The sequence below is a fragment of the Aquarana catesbeiana genome, linkage group LG02 (assembly GCF_042186555.1).
Source record: "Aquarana catesbeiana isolate 2022-GZ linkage group LG02, ASM4218655v1, whole genome shotgun sequence".
Classification (NCBI taxonomy): Eukaryota; Metazoa; Chordata; class Amphibia; order Anura; family Ranidae; genus Aquarana; species Aquarana catesbeiana.
This window is the reverse complement of record NC_133325.1, coordinates 273153785-273178575: the sequence shown is the minus strand read 5'-3', so window position 1 is coordinate 273178575 and position 24791 is coordinate 273153785. Positions and strand designations below refer to the sequence as shown.

Below are 24791 nucleotides of genomic sequence, written 5' to 3'. Positions count from 1 at the left end.
ACACTCGAGAAGGGTCGGATAGATTTGGTCTGCCTACAGGAGAGACACTTAACGAGAGACAGGAGAGCAGGCCTGTATGGTAGGAAATTCCGGTTTCAATAACACTCAGTGCATTCCTCTTATTCTAGGGGCATAAGCACAATGGTAAGAACTGGGGTGCGCTTCTCCTGTAGGGAAACCAAGATAGATACAGAAGGACGGTATGTGTTTCTGTACTGTCAGATAGAAAACAAACCATATATTGTGGCCAATCTTTATATTTCGCCTCCTTTTAAGATGGAGGTCCTATATAAATTGTCAGAATTTCTTGAAGATAAAGAGGATATACCGGTTATAGTGGTGGGGGACTTTAAAGAAGTTATTGATAAGAGCAAAGATCGATTCCCTCTGGGGAAACAATCTGACAAAGTTTCTGATGGACGGTTAGCCCAATTTATGGAAGAGTTCGGATTGTGCGATGTTTGGAGAACCCAGAACCCAATGAGGCAGCAATATTCATGTCTCTCTAGCTCATATGCAACATTGTCAAGAATAGACATGGCTTTTGGAAACGGGGATATGGTACATTTGGTAAAAAGTATAGTATACGCTACTAGGGGAGTGTCTGACTATTCACCATTAATTATGATGATTCAGTTGGAAGGTTAGAACCCCCCAAGAGCGTGGAGTAAAAGTCCATTTTGGTTGGAGTTAATGAGGGAACCAACAAACGTAACATTAAAATTAAAGGTATTTGTAACATTGAATAGGGGCTCCGCAAGAGCCGGGATAGTGTGGTACACTTTGAAGGCTTTCCTCAGAGGATTAATAATACAGGAGGTTGCAAAGATCAAAAGGAGGTCCAGGGAATGGGAGAAGGTTACTTAGAGGGAAGCTGTGGAGTCTGAAAATCAGTACGTGGCTGATCCAACCCCAGAAAAAAAAGAGAGGTGGCTTAAAAGTCAACAAAAATATCATAACATTATCACTAGAAAGGCAGAGAATAAGCGTCTTTTTCAGAGCCAATGTGCCTTTGCTGAGGGGGAGTGTGCAGGCTGTTTTCTGGCCCGGTTGGTGAAGACCAATAACTCCCCATAAGTAATTGCAGCAATCAGGACTCCAGAGGGAGAAATTTCTTCTCGGACCCCTGAAATACTTGACGCATTTAGACAATACTACGCGAATCTATATAAATACAGGCTGGTAGAAGTGGCAGGAGATATGGATCGCTTTTTTGGGGGGATTGAGGTACCAGCTCTCTCAGAACAGGAAAAAAACAAGCTAGAAGCCCCCATAACTCTGGAAGAATTGCAAAGCGCAGTGGCTGATATGGCTAACCAGAAGTCCCCCGGCCCAGATGGTCTTCTCACAGAAATTTATAGGCGGTATGCTCGGGGAGGTGGCCGCGGGGCGGAGGATGCCCTTCTCAATGGCAGAAGCCACAATAGTGGTTATCCCAAAAGAGGGGAAAGATCAAATGGATACCTCGCCCTATAGGCCAATCTCCCTACTATGTTCAGATGCAAAAATACTGGCAAAAGCACTGGCCGCCAGGGTGAATAAATATATACAAAAGCTCATACACCCAGATCAATCCGGGTTTATCCCCAACAGATCTACTAACATTAATATAAGGCGGGTGTACCTGAACCTTCAGATCCCAACGGTAAATGGGTGTCCACGAGCTGTCGTCTCTTTGGATGCTGCCAAGGCTTTCGATAGCTTGGAGTGGGCCTATTTGTGGCAGGCTCTGGAGGTGTTTGGGTTTGGACCCACTTTTATAGGCTGGGTGAAAGCACTTTATAAGACACCAAGCGCTAAGATAAGGATTAATAATCCATACTCTGATCTGATCCAGCTGGAGAGGGAAACACGGCAGGGATGCCCCCTGTCACCTCTATTGTTTGCCTTAGCAATAGAGCCACTAGCAATTGTGATTAGATATGCAAGGGGGATACAGGGATTTAAAAGAGAGATAGGGGAAGAAAGGATCGCATTATATGCAGACGATATTCTGTTCTTCCTTGGAGATATAGACTCTTCCTTGGCAGGGGTCATGAACATAGTGGAGGACTTTGGGAAGTTCTCAGGTCTGGTAATTAACTGGGAGAAATCGGCCCTGATGCCTGTAGACCCAATAAACCTCTTCCCATTCTTGGTTGGGCAATTAAGGGTGGTAGACAGGATGAAGTACTTAGGAGTATGGTTAACAAGGGACCCAGATCAGTATATTGAGGATAACCTTGCCCCTCTTCTGCTTAAATTTAAGTGGAAGTATGATATTTGGAGCTATCTTCCCCTGTCAGCAGCTGGAAGAATTAGCCTCATTAAAATGATTTGGATGCCCCAACTTTTGTATCAGCTACATCATTTCCCAGTTTGGATCGGAATGGGATGGTTCAAGAAAATTGAAACACTGTTCCAGGAGCTAACCTGGAAGAAGGGGCAGGCTAGTATTAGCTTACAGATATTGCAGCTACCAATAAAAGAGGGAGGAGCGGCAGTCCCACACCCGCATAGTTATTTTTTGGCTGCCCAGTTGCAGCATCTCAGGGGATGCAATATACCAGGGGAGAGTAATAAAAATGCACGAATGATGCTGCAGGGAGCCTCGCATAGCAGCTTGGTGGAAGCCCTGGAAGCGGACTTCCTACTCGCTGGATGCCCCAAATTAAAACTAATAACAAAAGTATGACAGGCGGCCAAGGTAGTAATGGGATACAGGGGGCCAACAGAATATACCCCTATATGGGACAACAAGCAATTTCCAGATTTGATCCCCATGGGTAAAATAAGTGAGTGGGAGGTTTTTGGTATCAGAAAACCTGCGCAACTTTATGAAGGGAGTACGTTGAAATAATTTCAGGAGTATGGTATCCCAAACCAATCATTCTACCGGTATCTTCAAATTAGACATGCCTTGAATGCCCACTTTAAAATACAAAGGGTGGAATGGTGCAAAGTAACTCTTATACAAAAAATAGCTGTGACAGGATCCTCCAACGGCTTAATATCAGAGATATATGAACAGATATGTAGTAAAACCATTACCAGGGAAAGATTGGCTAAAAATAAAAAGGGATGGGAAGAGGACCTGGGGGAAAAAATAACAGGAGAACAGTGGAGAAGGATATTGGACCTGAGCTCTCAGGTGTCAGTCTCTCCCTCACAAAAAATGTTGCAACTATTTTTGCTACATAGAGTTTATTATACTCCAAAGAAGTTGTTTCGGTACGGATATAGAGCTGATGACAAATACCCAAGGTGTCAAGGAATAGGTGATTTGATTCACATGATGTGGAGGTGCCCAAAACTATTCAGGTACTGGACAGGGATATTGGAGGATATTAATCGTACTTTTGGGCTTAAGCTGGACCTGAATGGTACTACGTGTCTGTTGGGGAAAATAGAGGAAAATAGTAAATAGTAAAATTGCAGTAATAAGATGTTTATTCCAAGCTCGAAAGATAATAGCTAAGAACTGGCAATCAGTGAGACCTCCGACATCAGAAGAATGGACCAAAGTGATGGACGCTACAGTATGGAGGGAAAAAGTGGTATTTATAAGACGGAGGAACCTGGATAAATTCTTAAAGATGTGGAAGCCCTGGTTAGATAAAATGGGATGTCCTCCTTAAAAGGAATAATTAAGGAGAGGAGACCATACTTAAAGACTAGGTGGATATGACCAGGAAAATAAGGTTGGAGTGGAGAGGACGAAGCTAAGCGGCAAATAAGAGAGAGAGAAGAGAGGAATAAGAACACATAATATAACTGTTATTTAAATAGACATGGTGTATGGATGGGACGGTTTGCACCTTATCATAAGGGAGATTATGAGGGAGGCGAAGGGAGGGAGGGGTTATAATAGGACAGAGGGGTCACAAAAGGTTAGAGAACCACAGAGGAGAGGGAGTTGAAGTACTGGTAGTAGCTCTGTGTCTTCTAATGCTCTTTTTTACCTTTTTAAAGGAAGCAAATACGAAGGGTGTATAATTTATTGAAGGTTATTTAAGTGTGAATTTATACACAACACTGTAAAGATGTTATAATAATATGTATATGGTTCGAGGTGCCTCTCGTTCAGTAGTATATGTTTTTGTAAAAATCATAAAAATAAAGGAGTTAAAAAAAAAAGTGTAAAACAACATGTCTCTTGCAGATAGGACCAATAGCAGGAATGAGCCATGACACTCAAAATAATAACACGGCACCTAATTCCTCGGCATGCTAACCCCTTTCCACAGAAACTGAGGAAACAGGTAAAGGCGGCATTCAATGTTGCCAAACAATGCATAGTTCCCAAAACTCAGCCCATATGGTATACTCATTAGGAGTCTTTAAATACTGGGTCACACGGGAGGCTGTGTCATTGCTCTGGAACTGGAAAACTCTCTGCATCTAACTTACACAGTACTGATGGTCTGGGGAGCAACAAAGTCTGAGCTACCCGAAAGTCACATAACATGTAGTCCCCGCAACCATTGGTTCATGGGTTTCTGGGTACAGTCTCCAGGGAATCAGGAAACCCTCAGCAGGACAGCTGCATACAAAGCCCAGCTTAGTAGCAGGAAGATGAGGTCTTGAGTGAAGAAAAAAAATATCCTGGGATATAAGCAAAAAGCTCAAACATAGTAGGAGTGGGAGGTGTGGAAACAGCAGTGTAGAATTATAGCTGCTGCCATAAAAAATGTGATGAATACCAGATCACTAAACTGTTGCTGTCACCAATAAGAGACTATGGACCCCAGTTAACCCTTTACACACACATGAGCTGTTGCCACATGTTTAACAGAGACAGACGCCTTTCACAGTATCTACTTTAATAATTCTGACTATTAAAAAATGTCCGTAATACATGCTATCATGACAGACAGGGATAAAACAGGGGTTAAATTATAGTAGTACTCTCCAAAGAGACAGGGATTCCTTAAGTTCTGGTCCAGGGCATTGGAGATAAGACTTCATTTTTTAAAAATAAACTATTAAGAAAGACAAAAATGGTGCAAACAAGATACAGTATATACAGAAAAAAAAATACAGAAAATATAATTATAGCAACAGTAAAATAAATGAAAATAAAAATGAAAAGTACTTAGGTTTTCCTGGTCTTTAGCTCAGGCAAAGTCTAGTTCAGTGTAGCATAAGCCTGCTCTGGTGTATCACAGACATTGGCTCTCAGAATGAATCTCAGCATGAGTGTGTTGTTTTGATGAAAAAGAAAAGCTCTCACTCTTCAGTTGCAATAGCTTTTTGTGACCCCTGAGGAGAGCATTTGCAGAAATAACATGACCAACCAAAGAGCCTGAGCAGGGGCTGAGTAGTAGGAGTGCTAAACCATTTATGATTCTAGAAGACCCATCCACAATGTTAGTTTTGTAAATGCAGTTATATTTTTATTTTATGCTAGATGAAATATGTCTACTTTGCCTCCTGTAAATGATAGACCATGTTTGATCTTCAATTGTACTGTATTTTCTTCTACATTCGATTTGCTGTTATTATTAATGTAAAACTATCATAGCAGGATTTATGAATTATGTGTGGATATTGAGAGCTGCATTGTATGAAAGGACATTCTAGGTCAGATCTTGCTAGACCCCAATTGCAGAGCTGCTAAATTGCTTTGCAAGTCACTTATGAAAACACCAGACTTAGAAATGTTTATCCTCTTAACTGCTGGCTTAAGTAGTTGTGACCCTGTTTGTTTTTTGTCCTAGTAATGGGATTTGTTATAGACTCATTAAAAGGTATCTGGTTTTCCAGTCTCATAATTAACCATGTAGAGGTTAATCATGAGGTATCTGGTGTTCTGGTCTCATAATTACCATGGAGATGTTTTGCAGCTCATCATGGCTAATTATGGACGTCCCCACTCTACCTTGAATGGTGTAAAGGGAATTCATGTTGTTTTAGGCTGAAGTGTTTACTGGTAAGGTGTAACGGAATGGTTCTCTGCTGACCCTACAGACAAAAATAGTAAATCTAATTTGTGTCACATACTGGTAATTTTTCAGTATGTCACCCCATTCTCTGCTCCTTAGACTATTTTCTTCACAGAAGGGGTTTCTTGGCTGGCCAATGGCCTTTTGTTTGTCAGTGTCCAAATCCTTCTGTAGGGGGCAGTATAACTAATCAGTTCAGAATAACCAAATCTTGTTCCCTTGGGCATTGATAAAGAAAACATAATTGCCAGGACTTTAGGATTCTGCTGACTACCTAAAACCAGACTACACAAATAATCTAGTAAGTGGTTTCTCCTTTGTCCACCAGTTTCTGCTAGATCTGTTCTTTGAAGTTCTTCCAATTAGACTCAAACACTAAGCAACAAAACACAGTTTTATAAGGGAATGGCAGGGTGCCAGTAGCAATAAGCTCAATGACGATTTTCAATAGAGCTTAAGAAATCAATTTTTGGTCTAAAACATGCACTGAGTTTTACAGCAATTATACTTAAACGTCCAGGGTCACTCATTTGTCCCTAACCACAGGTAACCATTAGATGTGTGGATACATGTGAACAGCTCCTCTCAACCTGTCATTATTTTGCTCACATACACCTGAGATCTGCTTACATCTGCTGATTCTTGCTGTGGGATCTGCTGTATGCACATGATCATCCATGTGAAGGAGGCCTTAAACTATTCACTGAAAGGCAGCGTGGGTTGCTAAATCTGTTTCAATCTTGTATTGATTATTAACATCTTGTGGGCAGGGTCGCACCAAACAGAATTATTCTATAGGAAGAAAATCACTTTCAACCCTTCCCTTTTGAGAGCACAAAAGGTAGTAACTGACCCAAGTCCCAAGATACAGTATCTCATATAAGTGGGTACACCCTTCAAATTTTTGTAAATATTTTATTATATCTTTTCATGTGATAACGCTGAAGAAATGACACTTTGTTACAATGTAAAGTAGTGAGTGTACTGTTTGTATAACAAATGTAAATTTGATGTCCCCTCAAAATAACTCAACACACAGCCATCAGCCATCTCAACAGACCACAGGACATGGTTCCAGTAATCCATGTCCTTAGTCAGGTTGTCTTCAGCAAACTGTTTGTGGGCTTCCTTGTGCATCATCTTTAGAAGAGGCTTCCTTCTGGGACGATAGCCATGCAGACCAATTTGATGCAGTGTGCAGCGTATGGTCTGAGCACTGACAGGCTGACCTCCCACCCCTTCAACCTCTGCAGCAATGCTGGCAGCACTCATACCTCTATTTCCCAAAGACAACCTCTGGATATGATGCTGAGCACGTGCACTCAACTCCTTTGGTCGACCATGGTGAGGCCTGTTCTGAGTAGAACCTGTCCTGTTAAACTGCTGTATGGTCTTGGCCACCGTGCTGCAGCTCAGTTTCAGGGTCTTGGCAATCTTCTTATAGCCTAGGCCATCTTTATGTAGAGCAGCAATTCTTTTTTTCAGATCCTTAGAGAGTTCTTTGCCATGAGGTGCCTTGTTGAACTTCCAGTGACCAGTATGAGAAAATGAGAGCAATAACACCAAATTTAACACACCTGCTCCCCATTCACACCTGAGACCTTGTAACACTAACGAGTTACATGACACCGGGGAGGGAAAATGGCTAATTGGGCCCAATTTGGACATTTTAACTTAGGGGTGTACTCACTTGTGTTGCCAGCGGTTTAGACATTAATTGCTGTGTGTTGAGTTTTTTTAACCAGTTGCCGACCGCCTCACGCAGATATAATGTGGCAGAATGGCACGGGCAGGTAAAATCACGTACCTGATCTGCCTCCCGTGGGTGGGGGGTCCGATCGGACCCCCCCCGGTGCCCGAGATGGTCGGCTTCTGTCCGGGAGTGATCAGAGGTGAGGGGGAGACCATCCATTCGTGGCCCCCCCTCGCGATCGCTCCCAGCCAATTAGATTCTTCCTCTGCTGCTGTATAGTAAACAGCAGCAGAGGAAGTGATATCATCTCTCCTCGGATCGGTATTTTCCGTTCCGGCGCAGAGGAGAGAAGACATCTGAGTGAGTTGCACAACACAACACACACAGTAGAACATGCCAGGCACACATTACACCCCCCATCACCCCTTGATCACCCCCGATCACCCCCCAATCACCCCCCCGTCACACTGACACCAAGCAGTTTTTTTTTTTCTGATTACTGCATTGGTGTCAGTTAGTGTGGTAGGGCAGTTAGTGTTAGCCCCCTTTAGGTCTAGGGTACCCCCTAACCCCCCCTAATAAAGTTTTAACCCCTTGATCACCCCCGTCGCCAGTGTCACTAAGCGATCATTTTTCTGATCGCTTTATTAGTGTCACTGGTGACGCTAGTTAGGGAGGTAAATAAATAGGTTCGCCATCAACATTTTATAGCGTCAGGGACCCCCATATACTAATAATAAAGGTTTTAACCCCTTGATTGCCCCCTAGTTAACCCTTTCACCAGTGATCGCCGTATAACTGTTATGGGTGACGCTGCTTAGTTAGTTTATTTTTTATAGTGTCAGGGCACCCGCCGTTTATTACCTAATAAAGGTTTAGCCCCCTGATCGCCCGGCGGTGATATAACTTAGGTTTTAGGGTCTGCGTCGCCCCAGGCAGTGTCAGGTTAGCGCCAGTAGCACTAACACCCACGCACGCAGCATACGCCTCCCTTAGTGGTATAGTATCTGAACGGATTAATATCTGATCCGATCAGATCTATACTAGCGTCCCCAGCAGTTTAGGGTTCCCAGAAACGCAGTGTTAGCGGGATCAGCCCAGATACCTACTAGCACCTGCGTTTTGCCCCTCTGCCCGGCCCAGTCCAGCCCACCCAAGTGCAGTATCGATCGATCACTGTCACTTACAAAACCCTAAACGTATAACTGCAGCAAATATTTCAATGCTAGTCAGTGTATGAATGCACCATAGTGGGCTGCTGGCTGTTGGCTTTCTGCCTTATCGCTTTCCGGAGGGTCTCCAGAGGACTCGTGGAAACCATTAGATGATCCACGAGTCCTCTGGAGACCCTCCGGAAAGCGATAAGGCAGAAAGCCAACAGCCAGCAGCCCACTACTTGCAGCCCCAACACAGCACAAGAAGCACTGGGACAGCACAGGCACAGGAAGCCAGCGTAGCACAAGCTGACCAGGACAAACCGTTCAGGTGTGCAGGTTCAGGTATACAGGGGGTATATTTATTATAGCAAAAAGGGAGGAGGAGCTACGTCCCGACGACACCGCGATTCGAACACCCGGAAGACACGGGTTGCCTTGGAGCCGGCCGGCTTTCCTATACGTTTTTTTATGCTACTGATTCTGTAAGTGCAATCTTTACTTTTTTATTCAATAAAACGTTGGATTTTATGCTATGTGGAGCACTTTATTTCTTTCATGGGGACACATCCTATCCATGGTGATGTGATTGGTGGAGAGAGTTCCTGGATTTGGATGACAAGTGCCTGTTGTACAGATCCCTGGCTGGGGTTGTAGCCATCCGCTCTTTCAGGTCTCCTATAACTAAGAGACCAATTTTTTCTGGTAAGAGGGAGCAGTTTTTGAGAGGTGGAGGTCTATCTACGCACCTTATGTCACTACAGCAAGTTTTTGTTCCAGTATTCACTCAGCACTTGGGGACACTCATCATTTTGTTTTGCATGCGTGTTACAAAGCATGTACGGACTATAATCATTATCGTTTCTGTATAGCCATGGACTTTTTTTGGGTTTTATAATTTTGTTTATCTCTACACTGATTATTTATTTTATGTTTTTGGCACAGATATATATTTGTCACATTATTATATTTTGCCTCAGTGTTTTGAGACATTCACTTATTTATTTTTATTATGGTGCATTCATACACTGACTAGCATTGAAATATTTGCTCAGTGACCACTACTTATCCTCATATTTTTATGAGGTTTTTGGGCACTTGTTTGTTGCCACTCTCAGTTTTTTAGTGCGACTTTTTGAATTTTATTAGATTATATGGTTTACTACTTTTTAGTCGCAGCTCATGTAAATTAGTGTAAGCGCAGTATTTATTTTATACCTTTGCATAACTGCAGCGTTTGCAGAGTCAGGCCTGATACCTGCGATCGCTAACAGTTTTTTTGGTAGCGTTTTGGTGAACTGGCGAGCACCAGCCCCAGGCAGCGTCAGGTTAGTGCCAGTAGCGATAACACCCACGCACGCACCATACACTTCCCTTAGTGGTATAGTATCTGAACGGATCAATATCTGATCCGATCAGATCTATACTAGCGTCCCCACCAGTTTAGGGTTCCAAAAAATGCAGTGTTAGCAGGATCAGCCCATATACCTGCTAGCAACTGCGTTTTGCCCCTCCGCCCGACCCAGCCCAGCCCACCCAAGTGCAGTATCGATCGATCACTGTCACTTACAAAACACTAAATGCATTACTGCAGCATTCGCAGAGTCAGGCCTGATCCCTGCGATCGCTAACAGTTTTTTTGGTAGCGTTTTGGTGAACTGGCAAGCACCAGCGGCCTAGTACACCCCGGTTGTAGTCAAACCAGGACTGCAGTAACACTTGGTAACGTGGCGAGTCCCATAAGTGCAGTTCAAGCTGGTGAGGTGGCAAGCACAAGTAGTGTCCCGCTGCCACCAAGAAGACAAACACAGGCCCGTCGTGCCCATAGTGCCCTTCCTGCAGCATTCGCCAATCCAAATTGGGAACCCACTACTTCTGCAGCACCCGTACTTCCCCCATTCACATCCCCAACCAAATGCAGTCGGCTGCATGAGAGGCATTTTCTTTATGTCCTCCCGAGTACCCCTACCCAACGAACCCCCCAAAAAAGATGTCGTGTCTGCAGCAAGCGTGGATATAGGCGTGACACCCGCTATTATTGTCCCTCCTGTCCTGACAATCCTGGTCTTTGCATTGGTGAATGTTTTGAATGCTACCATACACTAGTTGAGTATTAGCGTACAGCATTGCACAGACTAGGCACACTAACACAGGGTCTCCCAAGATGCCATCGCATTTTGAGAGACCCGAATATGGAACCGCTTACAGTTATAAAAGTTACAGTTACAAAAAAGTGTAAAAAAACAAAAAAAAAACACAAGAAAATATATAGAATAAAAAAATAGTTGTCGTTTTATTGTTCTCTCTCTCTATTCTCTCTCTATAGTTCTGCTCTTTTTTACTGTATTCTATTCTGCAATGTTTTATTGTTATTATGTTTTATCATGTTTGCTTTTCAGGTATGCAATTTTTTAAACTTTACTGTTTACTGTGTTTTATTGTTAACCTTTTTTTTGTCTTCAGGTATGCCATTCACGACTTTGAGTGGTTATACCAGAATGATGCCTGCAGGTTTAGGTATCATCTTGGTATCATTCTTTTCAGCCAGTGGTCGGCTTTCATGTAAAAGCAATCCTAGCAGCTAATTAGCCTCTAGACTGCTTTTACAATCAGTGGGAGGGAATGCCCCCCCCCCACCGTCTTCCATGTTTTTCTCTGGCTCTCCTGTCTCAACAGGGAACCTGAGAATGCAGCCGGTGATTCAGTCAGCTAACCATAGAGCTGATCAGAGACCAGAGTGGCTCCAAACATCTCTATGGCCTAAGAAACTGGAAGCTACGAGCATTTCATGACTTAGATTTTGCCGGATGTAAACAGCGCCATTGGGAAATTGGGAAAGCATTTTATCACACCGATCTTGGTGTGGTCAGATGCTTTGAGGGCAGAGGAGAGATCTAGGGTCTAATAGACCCTAATTTTTTCAAAAAAGAATACCTGTCACTACCTATTGCTATCATAGGGGATATTTACATTCCCAGAGATAACAATAAAAATGATTAAAAAAAAATAAAAATGAAAGGGACAGTTTAAAAATAAGACAAAAAAGAAAAACAATAATAAAGAAAAAAAAAAAAAAAAGCACCCCGTCCCCCCCTGCTCTCGCGCAAAGGCGAACGCAAGCATCGGTCTGGCGTCAAATGTAAACAGCAATTGCACCATGCATGTGAGGTATCACCGCGAAGGTCAGATCGAGGACAGTAATTTTAGCAGTAGACCTCCTCTGTAAATCTGAAGTGGTAACCTGTAAAGGCTTTTAAAGGCTTTTAAAAATATATTTAGTTTGTCGCCACTACACGTTTGTGCGCAATTTTAAAGCATGTCATGTTTGGTATCCATGTACTCGGCCTAAGATCATCTTTTTTATTGCATCAAACATTTGGGCAATATAGTGTGTTTTAGTGAATTAACATTTTAAAAAGTGTGTTTTTTCCCCAAAAAATGCGTTTGAAAAATCGCTGCGCAAATACTGTGTGGAAAAAAAAAATGAAACACCCAACATTTTAATCTGTAGGGCATTTGCTTTAAAAAAAAATATATAATGTTTGGGGGTTCAAAGTAATTTTCTTGCAAAAAAAATTAATTTTTTCATGTAAACAAAAAGTGTCAGAAAGGGCTTTGTCTTCAAGTGGTTAGAAGAGTGGGTGATGTGTGACACAAGCTTCTAAATGTTGTGCATAAAATGCCAGGACAGTTCAAACCCCCACCCAAATGACCCCATTTTGGAAAGTAGACACCCCAAGCTATTTGCTAAGAGACATGTCGAGTCCATTGAATATTTTATATTGTAGGGGGCAGGAGGCGGAGCCTAGCAGAGCAGACATGCATTGTTAGAGCTCCACACCGCTGAGGAGAGAAGAGAAGGACAAAGCGGAGCCTGCAGGCTCAAAAGGTATCCATTTGAACCTTTTTGTCCCAGGGAACAAACTGTGAAAGTTTGGGCAGGAAATATGGTACTGGGAGGAAACCGTGGCAGAAATAAAAATCACCTCACAAAGAGCACACAGGCACTCACTGCAGCTGAAGCAGCTCCAGTCACCTCACAATATACAGCATCAGGGCGCTCTCACAGACAGAAAATGTCACAGCAAGACTCTCCATTTGAGTCAGATACAGAACAAATCCTCTCACAAACTTCTCCACAAGCCTCCTCAGTATCCCCAGAAATATTATTACAATTTGAAAAGATGCTTCATAAGGCTTTAAAATAAACCTCAGACCAAATAACAAAAAGCCTAACCAAAGAAATAAGAGAGCTGGGAAACCGCACCGCAGCCTTAGAAATAAAAATGGATGAAATTGAAATTACAACCCAAGAAAATATAACAGAATTGGAACAATTAAAAAAAGAGAATTTAATACTTCAAACTAAGCTCGAAGATTACGAAAATAGAGCCAGACGTTCAAACTTGCGCATAAGGGGAATACCTGAATCTGTGACAGACCTGCAATCTACTATTACTGCTCTATTACAAGAACTAAAGCCAGATATCCCTATTGAACGTTTAGAACTGGACAGAGTACACAGAGCCCTCACAGCCAAAAAGAAAGATGGACCCCCACGTGATATAATCACAAAATTTCATTATTACAGAACGAAAGAACAAATACTAATTGCTGCAAGAGAAAAAAAGGAACTTAATTTTCAAGGACACAATTATCACATTTTTGCTGACCTATCCCAACTTACTATTACTAAAAGACGATCCATGAAACCCCAACTAATGGAACTGCAACGCCACAACATTATGTATCAATGGGGCTTCCCCTTTTCAGTCAGATTTAACTACCAAGGTACAATTTACAGAAGCAGATCAGCAGATGAACTACAACAAACCCTTTTAAAATTAAATCTGACAGAACCCACAAGCAGCAACACTCCCACACGCAGAAGAATGGTGTCATCTTCACCTTCAGGCAGCACCCAGAAAATTTCAGAACAAAATGGGAATCATCATTCTCACAAAAGAGGCCGTTATGCCACATCATCCATGGACCAAGAAGATTCAATGGACTGACATCCTAATTCCTGATATCTCTTCATTTATTATACTAAGAGATGGTTCTCTTTAAAAAACCTATATTTATAACTGAATGTAACTGCATTCTGATACTCACACACTGTGTGGGATCATGTTACATTCCAGTTATATTTTTTATTACTTCTGATTCATATAGCCTTAGAATATATAAGTGAAATAAGGAAATTCTTGTTCAGTTATATATTATCAGGTAATAATAGATTTATTACTTTTTAGGACAAATATGTTCAATAATCCAGAAGTAATGGAAGCTTTTTCTTTCTTTTCTTAAAACAAATATATTATTATCTAACTAGTTCCTAGAATTATGTTTTTGTTTATTCTAATCTGAAGCAATACAACCTCAATTTTATGAGTTAACATATCTAAACAGTTGCATATGAATAAAATATGTAATTGTTTACTCTAAATTGGTTAAAATCCCAAAATAATTCAAACTATCTTCATCAATACCAAAGTTATTAACAGTACCTTTCTAACTGAATTATTTAGCCTAGGGCAAGACTAACCATATACAACCACCCTGGAATAAATAATTTCAACAAAAACTATATTCTGCACTCCAATTAATGAAACATCATTTTGATGTCTTTTGACATAGCACTTCTCTCCTGTAAGCGGAAGATCCGTGTACCCCCATTAGCCCTCCTCATTCTCCCAATCATATTATGTGGGAGTGTGACGAAGGCACTTATTCCCCTGAGAGAGATATTTACTCTCTTTCACGGGTAAATTGTGATTACTTGCAAAAAATAATTTATACAATGTATCATTTAATCTCATATGTTTTTTGTTTACTCTTTACTCCAGAATTCACTGGTTTCTTTTCTATCTATTCATCTCTTCAGTCCACACAGGTTGATCTGCGCAGTCAGCTCTGCATAACAAAAAGTAAGTCAAAACTATTTGATCTATTGCCATGGCACCACTGAATATACTTTCCCTGAATGTTCAGGGAATAAATGTCCCTCAAAAAAGGACCAAAGCCTTCCGTACTTTCCATAACAAGAAGGCTCACATAGTATGCCTCCAAGAAACACACTTCACCAAAGATTCTACTCCAAAATATATTTCTCCTTTTTATCAACAAATTTACACGGCTTCTGCCTGTACCAAGCAAAGGGGAACTCTAATTGCATTTCACCGATCCACACCATTCACCTTATCATCAGAAATTAAAGACCCAGAAGGTAGATACCTGATACTCATGGGTTATATAATGGATACAGCAATCACTGTGATTTCCTACTACGCTCCTAACAAACAACCTACACCATTCCTCTCACATATATTACAAGTGATTAATACACACAAAATAGGAACAGTGATAATGTGCGGGGATTCGAACCAGGTCCTCCTCCCATTTCTAGATAAATCACCTTTTACACCATCCAAAATAACCTCTAGATTACCTTTTTCTCAACTTCTTTCCAAATACAATCTGGTAGATTCATGGAGAGAAAGTAACCCAATGAAAAAGAAATTCACTTATTTCTCGCACCCTCATCAAACCTTCACCAGAATAGATCATATTTTTCTAACAATAGGAATGATACCAGAAATTATTGCATCAGATATTATTCCGATTCCGTGGTCTGACCATAATGCAGTATACACTACTATAGCCTCAGCCATACCAAAAGCGCATGACCCAACGTGGTACTTACCGGACATAATGCTCAAACACCCACTACATCAGATGGCCATTGAACAAGCTTTAAAGGAATACATATCAATTAATAATACAACAGACATCTCCCCAATAACATTGTGGGAAGCTCATAAGCCTGTCTTGCGTGGTACAATACAAAGACAAATGGCACTATTTAAACGGGAACGCAAAAATCTAGCAAAAAAACTAGAACTCAATTTTAATGCAGCCTACATATCATTTCAAGATAATCCATCTCAGAGTACAAAATCTCATCTGGAAAAATCTAGATTGGAATACGATCTATTTCTCACTGAGTCAGTTGATAAATCCCTCAAACGCTCCAAACACAATTTCTACATGAATACAAACAAACCAGGTACATATTTGGCTCGGGCATTAAATTCAACTAACAAATCTTTCAAACCAATACGTTTGAAATTATCAAAAAATGTTTACACTTGTAATCCAGTTAAAATAGTCCATAAATTTCACTCACATCTCGCAACTTTATACAAGACAAACAATGAATTTAATCCTACAGAAGCTGAATCCTTCTTCTCAAAAATAAACTTACCTGAGTTATCTCAGAATCACAAAAGCAGTTTGGATGAGCCTATAACTATAGATGAAGTTGCTAACGCCATAAAAGACCTAAAACTTAACAAAAGACCAGGCCCAGACGGCTACTCGGCTTTATACTATAAAACATTCTCAGAAATACTCTCTCCCATTCTCACTGAAACTTTTAACAAACTTCTAGATGGACATTCTTTTCGGCAAGAAACACTAATGGCAATTGTTTGTATGATCCCAAAACCCCTTTCTGATGATACTTCCTGTGTGAATTATCGGCCTATCTCTCTGTTAAACCTTGATATTAAATTATTAGCAAAAATAATAGCAAAACGCCTCAATAGCATTATAGGAAAATTAATACATAGAGATCAAGTAGGCTTCATGCCAAATAGACAGGCAGGCGATAATATACGCAGGGCAGTGTTATTGGCACATATTGCTAAAAAACGGAAAATCCCTTTATGTTTTCTATCTCTCGATATTAAGAGGGCATTTGACACAGTATCCTGGCAATATATGCAATATTCATTACAAAAATGGGGTTTTGGACCCCACTTTTTAACATGGATCAAAGCATTATATAATAAACCCAAAGCCTATATAAAATATGCTGGATACAAATCTGAAGCCTTTAATATCGAAAGAGGTACCCGACAGGGTTGCCCATTATCTCCCTTATTATTTGCCCTTATACTCGAACCCATGGCCCAATACATCAGAACAAACCAAACTATAACTGGCATTGAAGTAGGAGGTATTACACACAAATTATGTATATTTGCAGACGATATATTACTATTTCTATCATCACCACAAGTCTCTGGTCCTAACTTAATACCAGCTCTTGATGGATTTTCAGCCCTATCCGGCCTTATGATTAATCCTAAGAAATGCCTAGTGCTTAATATTTCACTCACAAACATGGAATTGATCCCGGCTAGGGCTGCACTCCCATTCACATGGGCAGAAAAATCAATCCCATATCTTGGAATTCATTTAACAGCATCTCATTCTGACTTATTCTCAACCAATTATCCTCCTGTATTAAGACAGATCACAAATCTAATAAAACAATGGTCGCAACTTCCTTTATCCTGGATAGGGAAAATTAATGCAATCAAAATGACTATTCTACCCAAATTGCTTTATCTATTCAGAGTCCTCCCTATTCCAATTCCTTCCTATTTTTTGAGAATAGTACAAAAAAGAGCAACTTCGTTTATATGGGGCTCTTCTAAACCACGTATACCTATACACACACTACATCTTCCCAAAAATAAAGGAGGCCTGGGATACCCTAATTTTACTAACTACTACAGAGCAGCACATTTGGCCAGTCTGTCCAAATACCATGCAAAACAGGAAATCCCATTATGGGTATTTATAGAGGCTTCAGAAAATGACCCTCTATTAATATCAAATTTATTATGGCTTGATCCTAAAGACCGCTTTAAAATTCATAATCCCATAACTAAACACTTCTTATCTCTCTGGGATAAACTAAAAACCAAATATCAGTTACAATCTCCACACAATCCTCTCCTTTCTTTTATCAGAAATCCGGCCTTTTATCCGGCATGGATCTACCCAAATTCTTTTAAAGCTTGGACAACATCAGGCATTCAGACACTAAATGACTTCATAGCATCTAAATCATTCCTTTCATTCCCATCGCTTAGAGAAAAATATGATCTACCAAACTCTGAGATATTTAGATATCTCCAAATCAAAAATTTCTATACACCATTCCTAAAGGGGGATACACCATTATCCCAATTATCCATTTTTGAATCAATCTGTACAAAAGATCCATTTGCTAAAGGTACAATTTCATCACTTTATAATCAATTATATGGAGTAGCAAATCTTAATAGACCCTCTTACGTTCAGAGGTGGGAGGAGGACCTGGGACGAACTTTAGAAGACACGGACTGGTCTAACATATGGCTCACATCTAAGTCATCTTCACCCAACATCTTAGCACTGGAGACAAATTATAAAGTCCTAACTCGCTGGTACCTTGTACCCGCTAGAGTGGCAAAATATTCACCTAATACCTCAGCTCTTTGTTTTCGAGGATGCCCAGAAATAGGCACATATTTACACATATGGTGGACGTGCCCAGTAATCCAAACCTTCTGGAAGGAAGTTTTCGTGATTGCATCTAAAATATTTAAAAAGATAATACAACCAAATCCATATTTAACTTTACTTAATCTAAAACCGGAATGGTTAACACTCTCTCAATTCAAACTTATGATCCAACTAATAACGGCTGCAAAACAAACAGTGGCCAAGGCATGGAAATCTCCTACATTGGTACTAGCAGAAACAATTCACAGAATGAATAATACAATGTCCCATGCTAAGATGGTAGCCATCGATCAAAATCAAATTCCAAAATTTGAAAAACTTTGGCATCCTTGGATAAAACAACAGTTCCTGTCAAATTTCAATGACTCTGTCCTGTTGCCATGGTAACAGATTAAATGACTTACAGAGACACCCATTCTAAGGCTTCAAAGAGAACTAAAAAGAATAATAAACTGACGAGCGGGACAACCTTGTGGACCATACCTCTACCTTTCAACCCTTTTTCTTCTTTCTCTTTCCTTTTCTCCACCTTACGATTAAAGCTCATTATCAGAATTTATTTGACCTATATACACTCTACTTGTAAACAATATGTATAGTAGGTATAAATCATTTAAATACCTACAAAAGTAACTAAGGAAATTATATATATCTTTAATTTAGGTTTACGTGAACCCAATGTTTAATATTTGAAATTTCATGATATTTACCTATATAAACCCTACTGTAAAACAATGAGCTTACTTTATAGATCCTTGTAAACTTACTTTATGTATCTTTATAACATTGTATACTCAATAAACTTCTTTTGACAAGGAATATTTTATATTGTGAGACAAGTTGCGGGAAAAAGACAAATTTTTTTTTTTTTTTTTTTGCACAAAGTTGTCATTAAATGATATATTGCTCAAACATGCCATGGGAATATGTGAATTTACACCCCAAAATACATTCTGTTGCTTCTCCTGAGTACGAGGATACCACATGTGTAAGACTTTTTGGGAGCCTAGCCGTGTACGGGACCCCGAAAACCAAGCACCGCCTTCAGGCTTTCTAAGGGCATAAATTTTTTATTTCACTCTTCACTGCCTATCACAGTTTTGGAGGCCATGGAATGCCCAGGTGGTGCAAACCCCCCCAAATGACCCTATTTTGGAAAGTAGACACCCCAAGCTATTTGCTGAGAGGTATAGTGAATATTTTGCAGACCTCACTTTTTGTCACAAAGCTTTGAAAATTGAAAAAAGAAAAAAAAAATTTTTTTTCCTGTCTTTCTTCATTTTCAAAAACAAATGAGAGCTGCAAAATACTCACCATGCCTCTCAGCAAATAGCTTGAGGTGTCTACTTTCCAAAATGGGCTCATTTGGGGGGGTTTGTGTCACCTGGGCATTCCATGGCCTCCGAAACTGTGATAGGCAGTGAAGAGTGAAATCAAAAATTTACGCCCTTAGAAAGCCTGAAGGCGGTGCTTGGTTTTCGGTGTCCCGTACGCAGCTAGGCTCCCAAAAAGTCCCACACATGTGGTATCCCCATACTCAGGAGAAGCAGCTAAATGTATTTTGGGGTGCAATTCCACATATGCCCATGGCCTGTGTGAGCAATATATCATTTAGTGACAACTTTGTGCAAAAAAAAAATTTGTCACTTTCCCGCAACTTGTGTTAAAATATAAAATATTCCATGGACTCAACATGCCTCTCAGCAAATAGCTTGGGGTGTCTACTTTCCAAAATGGGGTCATTTGGGGGGGTTTGTGCCATCTGGACATTTTATGGCCTTCAAAACTGTGATAGGTAGTGAGGAGTGAAATCAAAAATTTACGCCCTTAGAAATCCTGAAGGCGGTGATTGGTTTTCGGGGCCCCGTATGCGGCTAGGCTCCCAAAAAGTCCCACACATGTGGTATCCCCGTACTCAGGAGAATCAGCAGAATGTATTTTGGGGTGCAATTCCACATATGCCCATGGCCTGTGTGAGCAATATATCATTTAGTGACAACTTTTTGTAAAAATTTTTTTTTGTCATTATTCAATCACTTGGGACAAAAAAAAGTAATATTCAATGGGCTGAACATGCCTCTCAGCAATTTCCTTGGGGTGTCTACTTTCCAAAATGGGGTCATTTGGGGGGGTTTTGTACTGCCCTGCCATTTTAGCACCTCAAGAAATAGGCAGTCAAACTAAAAGCTGTGTAAATTCCAGAAAATGTACCCTAGTTTGTAGACGCTATAACTTTTGCGCAAACCAATAAATATACACTTATTGACTTTTTTTTTACCAAAGACATGTGGCCGAATACATTTTGGCCTAAATGTATGACTAAAATTGAGTTTATTGGATTTTTTTTATAACAAAAAGTAGAAAATATAATTTTTTTCAAAATTTTCTGTCTTTTTCCGTTTATAGAGCAAAAAATAAAAACCCCAGAGGTGATCAAATACCATCAAAAGAAAGCTGTATTTGTGGGAAGAAAAGAACGCAAATTTAGTTTGGGTACAGCATTGCATGACCGCGCAATTAGCAGTTAAAGTGACGCAGTGCCAAATTGTAAAAAGTGCTCTGGTCAGGAAGGGGGTAAATCCTTCCGGGGCTGAAGTGGTTAAGGGGACAGCAAATTTACACTATTATACAAGCTGTACACTCACTACTTTACATTGTAGCAAAGTGTCATTTCTTCAGTGTTGTCACGTGAAAAGATATAATAAAATATTTACAAAAATGTGAGGGGTGTACTCACTTTTGTGAGATACAGTACATAGTAGCAATTACTAGCATGTTGAAAGACTAGAAGATGTCTCCCTGCTTGTTGTTCATGGGGGGAAATCTGCATACTTATTGTCATCTTTAGAAGACATGAGTAGAAGATAATACCTCTGGTTGAGCATTGTCCTGGTTATTAAGATTCAAATCATCACTGGGCTGTGTTGTTTCAATACTGGGAGGATTCAGGAACCGACTAAGCTCTTGTTGCTGACTTTCTCGAAGGCTGTGAATGATGCTGCAGGACTGTTGTTGTTTCTGAGGAAATTAGCAGAACACACAATGCAACTGAAATTAACAACTCTTTCATATACCACCTTTTAATATAATTTGATTAACTGCATAAAGTATAGACACTACATTATATGTCAGAGGGGTTTTGTTTTTGTGAAACCCAAAACGATGTCTAGATATTGGTGTCTAAATGCTAGTAAACCAATAGTAACCTGTAAGAATACATACATACATTCCTGCTTGGATGTGAAGTATTAACAAATGCTTACATACAGTATATATTTCAAGGTCCGAAACATCTTAAAGTGGATGTAAACCCTTACACACTGTATACCCAGTCAAGTGACTTGTCTCAGGTGATATACAGAGGTGAAACAAATCCTCCTACACAAGTTGTACCTGTTTATATGCAGCTCTCTCTTCTCTACAGTCTTCCAAAACACAGCACATCTCAGCAATAGAAAACAGGGGCTGGGGATCTAATGTCACACACACTGCAGAGCTAGAGTACAGAGCTCTGTGAAATCAGATGAATAGATGGAAGTGATACCCCCCCTTAATACAAGCTCAAAGAAACATAGAACAGAGTCTGTGTTTCACCAGCTGTGTGCTGGGGGGCGGGGTGCAGGCTGAGGTGTCGGCGTAATATATTAGCATAGTTCCCAACTGTCCCGTATTTCCTGGGACATTCCCGGTATTTAGACCGTTGTCCCAGTCTTACCGTATCCCAGGAAATGTACCGGGAAATCGGCACTGGTGAATTGTCTCTACTAGCCGCCATTTTACAGAAGACCAGCTATCGTGAGGAAGAAACAAGAGGCGGAACCCAGGCTCCGCCTCTTGGTTTTTCCCTTCGGCCTCCATGAGCAGGTCTTCTGTAAATGGCATGGAGACCAAATCACCAGTACGTCGCTACCCAGGTGTGACTGATGTAAGGAGGGACTCTATTGGGGACACCTGATGTAAGGAGGGACTCTGTTGGGGACACCTGATGTAAGGAGGGACTCTGCTGGGAATGCTTGGTGTAAGGAGGGACTCTGCTGGAGAACACCTGATGGCATCTGGTGGCAGGCGACGTGGCAAGTGACACACTCAGGGCTCCCAGTGATTCGGCATTATGGTGAGTTGAATGATTTCATTTTATATTACAATGTAATAATATAAATAATGCGCTTCAATCATCTTGACACCATACCAACCATGGTGCCATGATGTTTGAAGTGCTAACAACAGGTGTTTGGAGTATCTTTATCTGCCGATTGTTAAACTTTCTTTTCTTTCTTTCCTTCCTTCTCTCTCCTTCCCTCCCTATCTCTTTCTTTCTCTCTCTGTGCCTCCACCCCTCATTCATCTCAGACTTGAACCACATTCCCTTTGAGCCACGACCCTTTAAGCCACACCCGATATTTCATTTAAACCACACCCATTTTTTTGCCATGGTGTGCTTCATGCGCACCATTTTTCTTCCCCTGCAAGTCACGCCTGCAAATGAATGCCCTGCCCTCTAATTATAATAAGACCCCGCCTACATACAAAAAAGTGTCCCTATATATTTTTTCAAAATGTTGGCAACTATGTGTTAGGAGTAGGGATGAGCCCGATGTTCGAGACGAACGTGAGTTCGACTCGAACATCGGGTGTTCACCTGTTCACAGAATAGCGAACAATTTGGGGTGTTCGCGGCAAATTCGAAAGCCGCGGAACACAAGTCTATGGGAGAAATCAAAAGTGCTAATTTTAAAGGCTTATATGCATGGCCACATGCCCTCAAAATGGGGAGGGTGCTTTGGGGTAGCACCCCAAAGCACCTTGTCCCCATGTTGATAGTGACAAGGACCTCATCCCCACAACCCTTGCCCGGTGGTTGTGGGGGTCTGCGGGCGGGAGGCTTATCAGAATCTGGAAGCCCCCTTTAACAAGAGGACCCCCAGTCCCCGGCCTCCCCCCTGTGTGAAATGGTAACGGGGTACAAATGACCGTCCTCTCAGGTGACAGTTATTTTATAACTGAGGGTGGGGCCCCCTCTGACGCACGGGGACATCCCTATGGCTTCCCCGTGGCATCAGGGGGGGCGGGCCACCCAGTGACGTAACTTGGTGACCCCATGTTAAGGGCATGTGGCCTGGTATGGTTCAGGAGGGGGGGCGCTCTCTCATCCTCCTCCTTTTCCTGCGGCCTACCAGGTTGCCTGCTTGGATAATGGTTTGGTATGGATTTTTGGGGGGACCCCTATGCCATTTTTTTTTTTAATTTTGCCGCGGGGTTCCTCTTAAAATCCATACCAGACCTGAAGAGTCTGGTATGGATTTTGAGGGGGGCCCCCACGCCATTTTTTTTTTATTTTGGCGCAGGGTTCCCCTTAATATCCATACCAGACCTGAAGGGCCTGGTATGGAATTTGGGGGGCCCCTACGCAATTTTTTAAAAAAATTTTGGTTCGGGGTTCCCCTTAATATTCATTCCAAACCCAAAGGGCCGGGTAATGGACTGTGGGGGAATCCCATGCCGTTTTTTTCAATGACTTTTATGTGTATTGCCGGGACCGATTCAATTCATTATAGCCGCGAGTACTTTTAGATTACTTTTTTTCCTTTAGAAATGCCATTTTGTGCAGAGACTGTTGTAAACACGGGAAACATGCGCCACTTTACAGGCATACTATAGACACCCCCCAGGTACAAAATTTAAAGGAATATTTCACTTTTATTGTTTCACTTAAAGCATTATTAAAATCACTGCTCCTGAAAAAACGGCTGTTTTTGAAACTTTTTTTTGCATTGATACATGTCCGCTGGGGCAGGTCCCAGGTCCCCAAACACTTTTTATGAGAAAAACTTGCATATAAGCCTTTAAAATTAGCACTTTTGATTATTCATGTTCGTGTCCCATAGACTTTAACAGTGTTCGAACAAATTTTTGCCTGTTCGCATGTTCTGCTGCGAACCGAACCGGAGGGGGGGGGTGTTCAGCTCATCCCTAGTTAGGAGTCATGCAAATAGCAGAGAGAGGAGAGATCAGAGAGAAACCAGAAACTTTTGGTTTCACGTTAGTACACAGCACGTTTTTGCAGGGGACGCAGATACATGTACGATTTACACGCCATCCTGCACCCACATAGATGTGAATCTAGCATAATAGAGTGTGTTTAGTATCTCATTGCTCTGGTGTAGGTCCTCAAAATAAAATTGAACTCTGTTGCAGTTAGAAGGGAGAAAAAAATAACACTACAATGTTTCAGGAAAGCAATACATTTCATCAGTAATTAATTAGGCTATCGAATAAATGATAAACTCTCTCTAAATAATGTAATTACAATATCATGCAAACAGGGTATCTAACTTACTTACCGCTCGTATACGTTTGAGGCATTTTTTGAGCCACATACGTATGGTTTGCTTAGCCACTTCTTCTTCTATGGTATACTCCAGTTGTTCCCTTGCCAGCAATTCCTCCAGCTGAAGGCTCTTCCTGATGTCCACAGATCTGTATGACAGCATGCTGTAGGTAAAACATAAATAGCTGGTCACTCAAGGTTGCTCACAATACAATTACCTTTTTCTTTTTTTTTTCCTTTTCACAGTTTTAAACAGCAGATTGGGGTGGATGGAGATTGGGTGGTGCCCATTAGATGAGGGGTGTAGCATCCCAACAACGGCACTACCT

General features: G+C 41.1%; 1 protein-coding gene across 3 annotated transcripts in view; it reads right to left on the bottom strand.

Annotated features, from left to right (window-relative positions):
* Positions 1–24791, bottom strand: part of NALCN (sodium leak channel, non-selective) — a 948399-nt gene that overhangs the window by 11884 nt on the left and 911724 nt on the right. For all 3 annotated transcript variants that reach the window (XM_073614438.1, XM_073614437.1, XM_073614436.1), the window contains 2 exons: positions 24476–24626; positions 21006–21152 (listed from right to left, as the gene is read on the bottom strand). In XM_073614438.1, coding sequence (XP_073470539.1) covers positions 21006–21152; positions 24476–24626 — 298 coding nt within the window. The remainder of the gene's footprint in view (positions 1–21005; positions 21153–24475; positions 24627–24791) is intronic.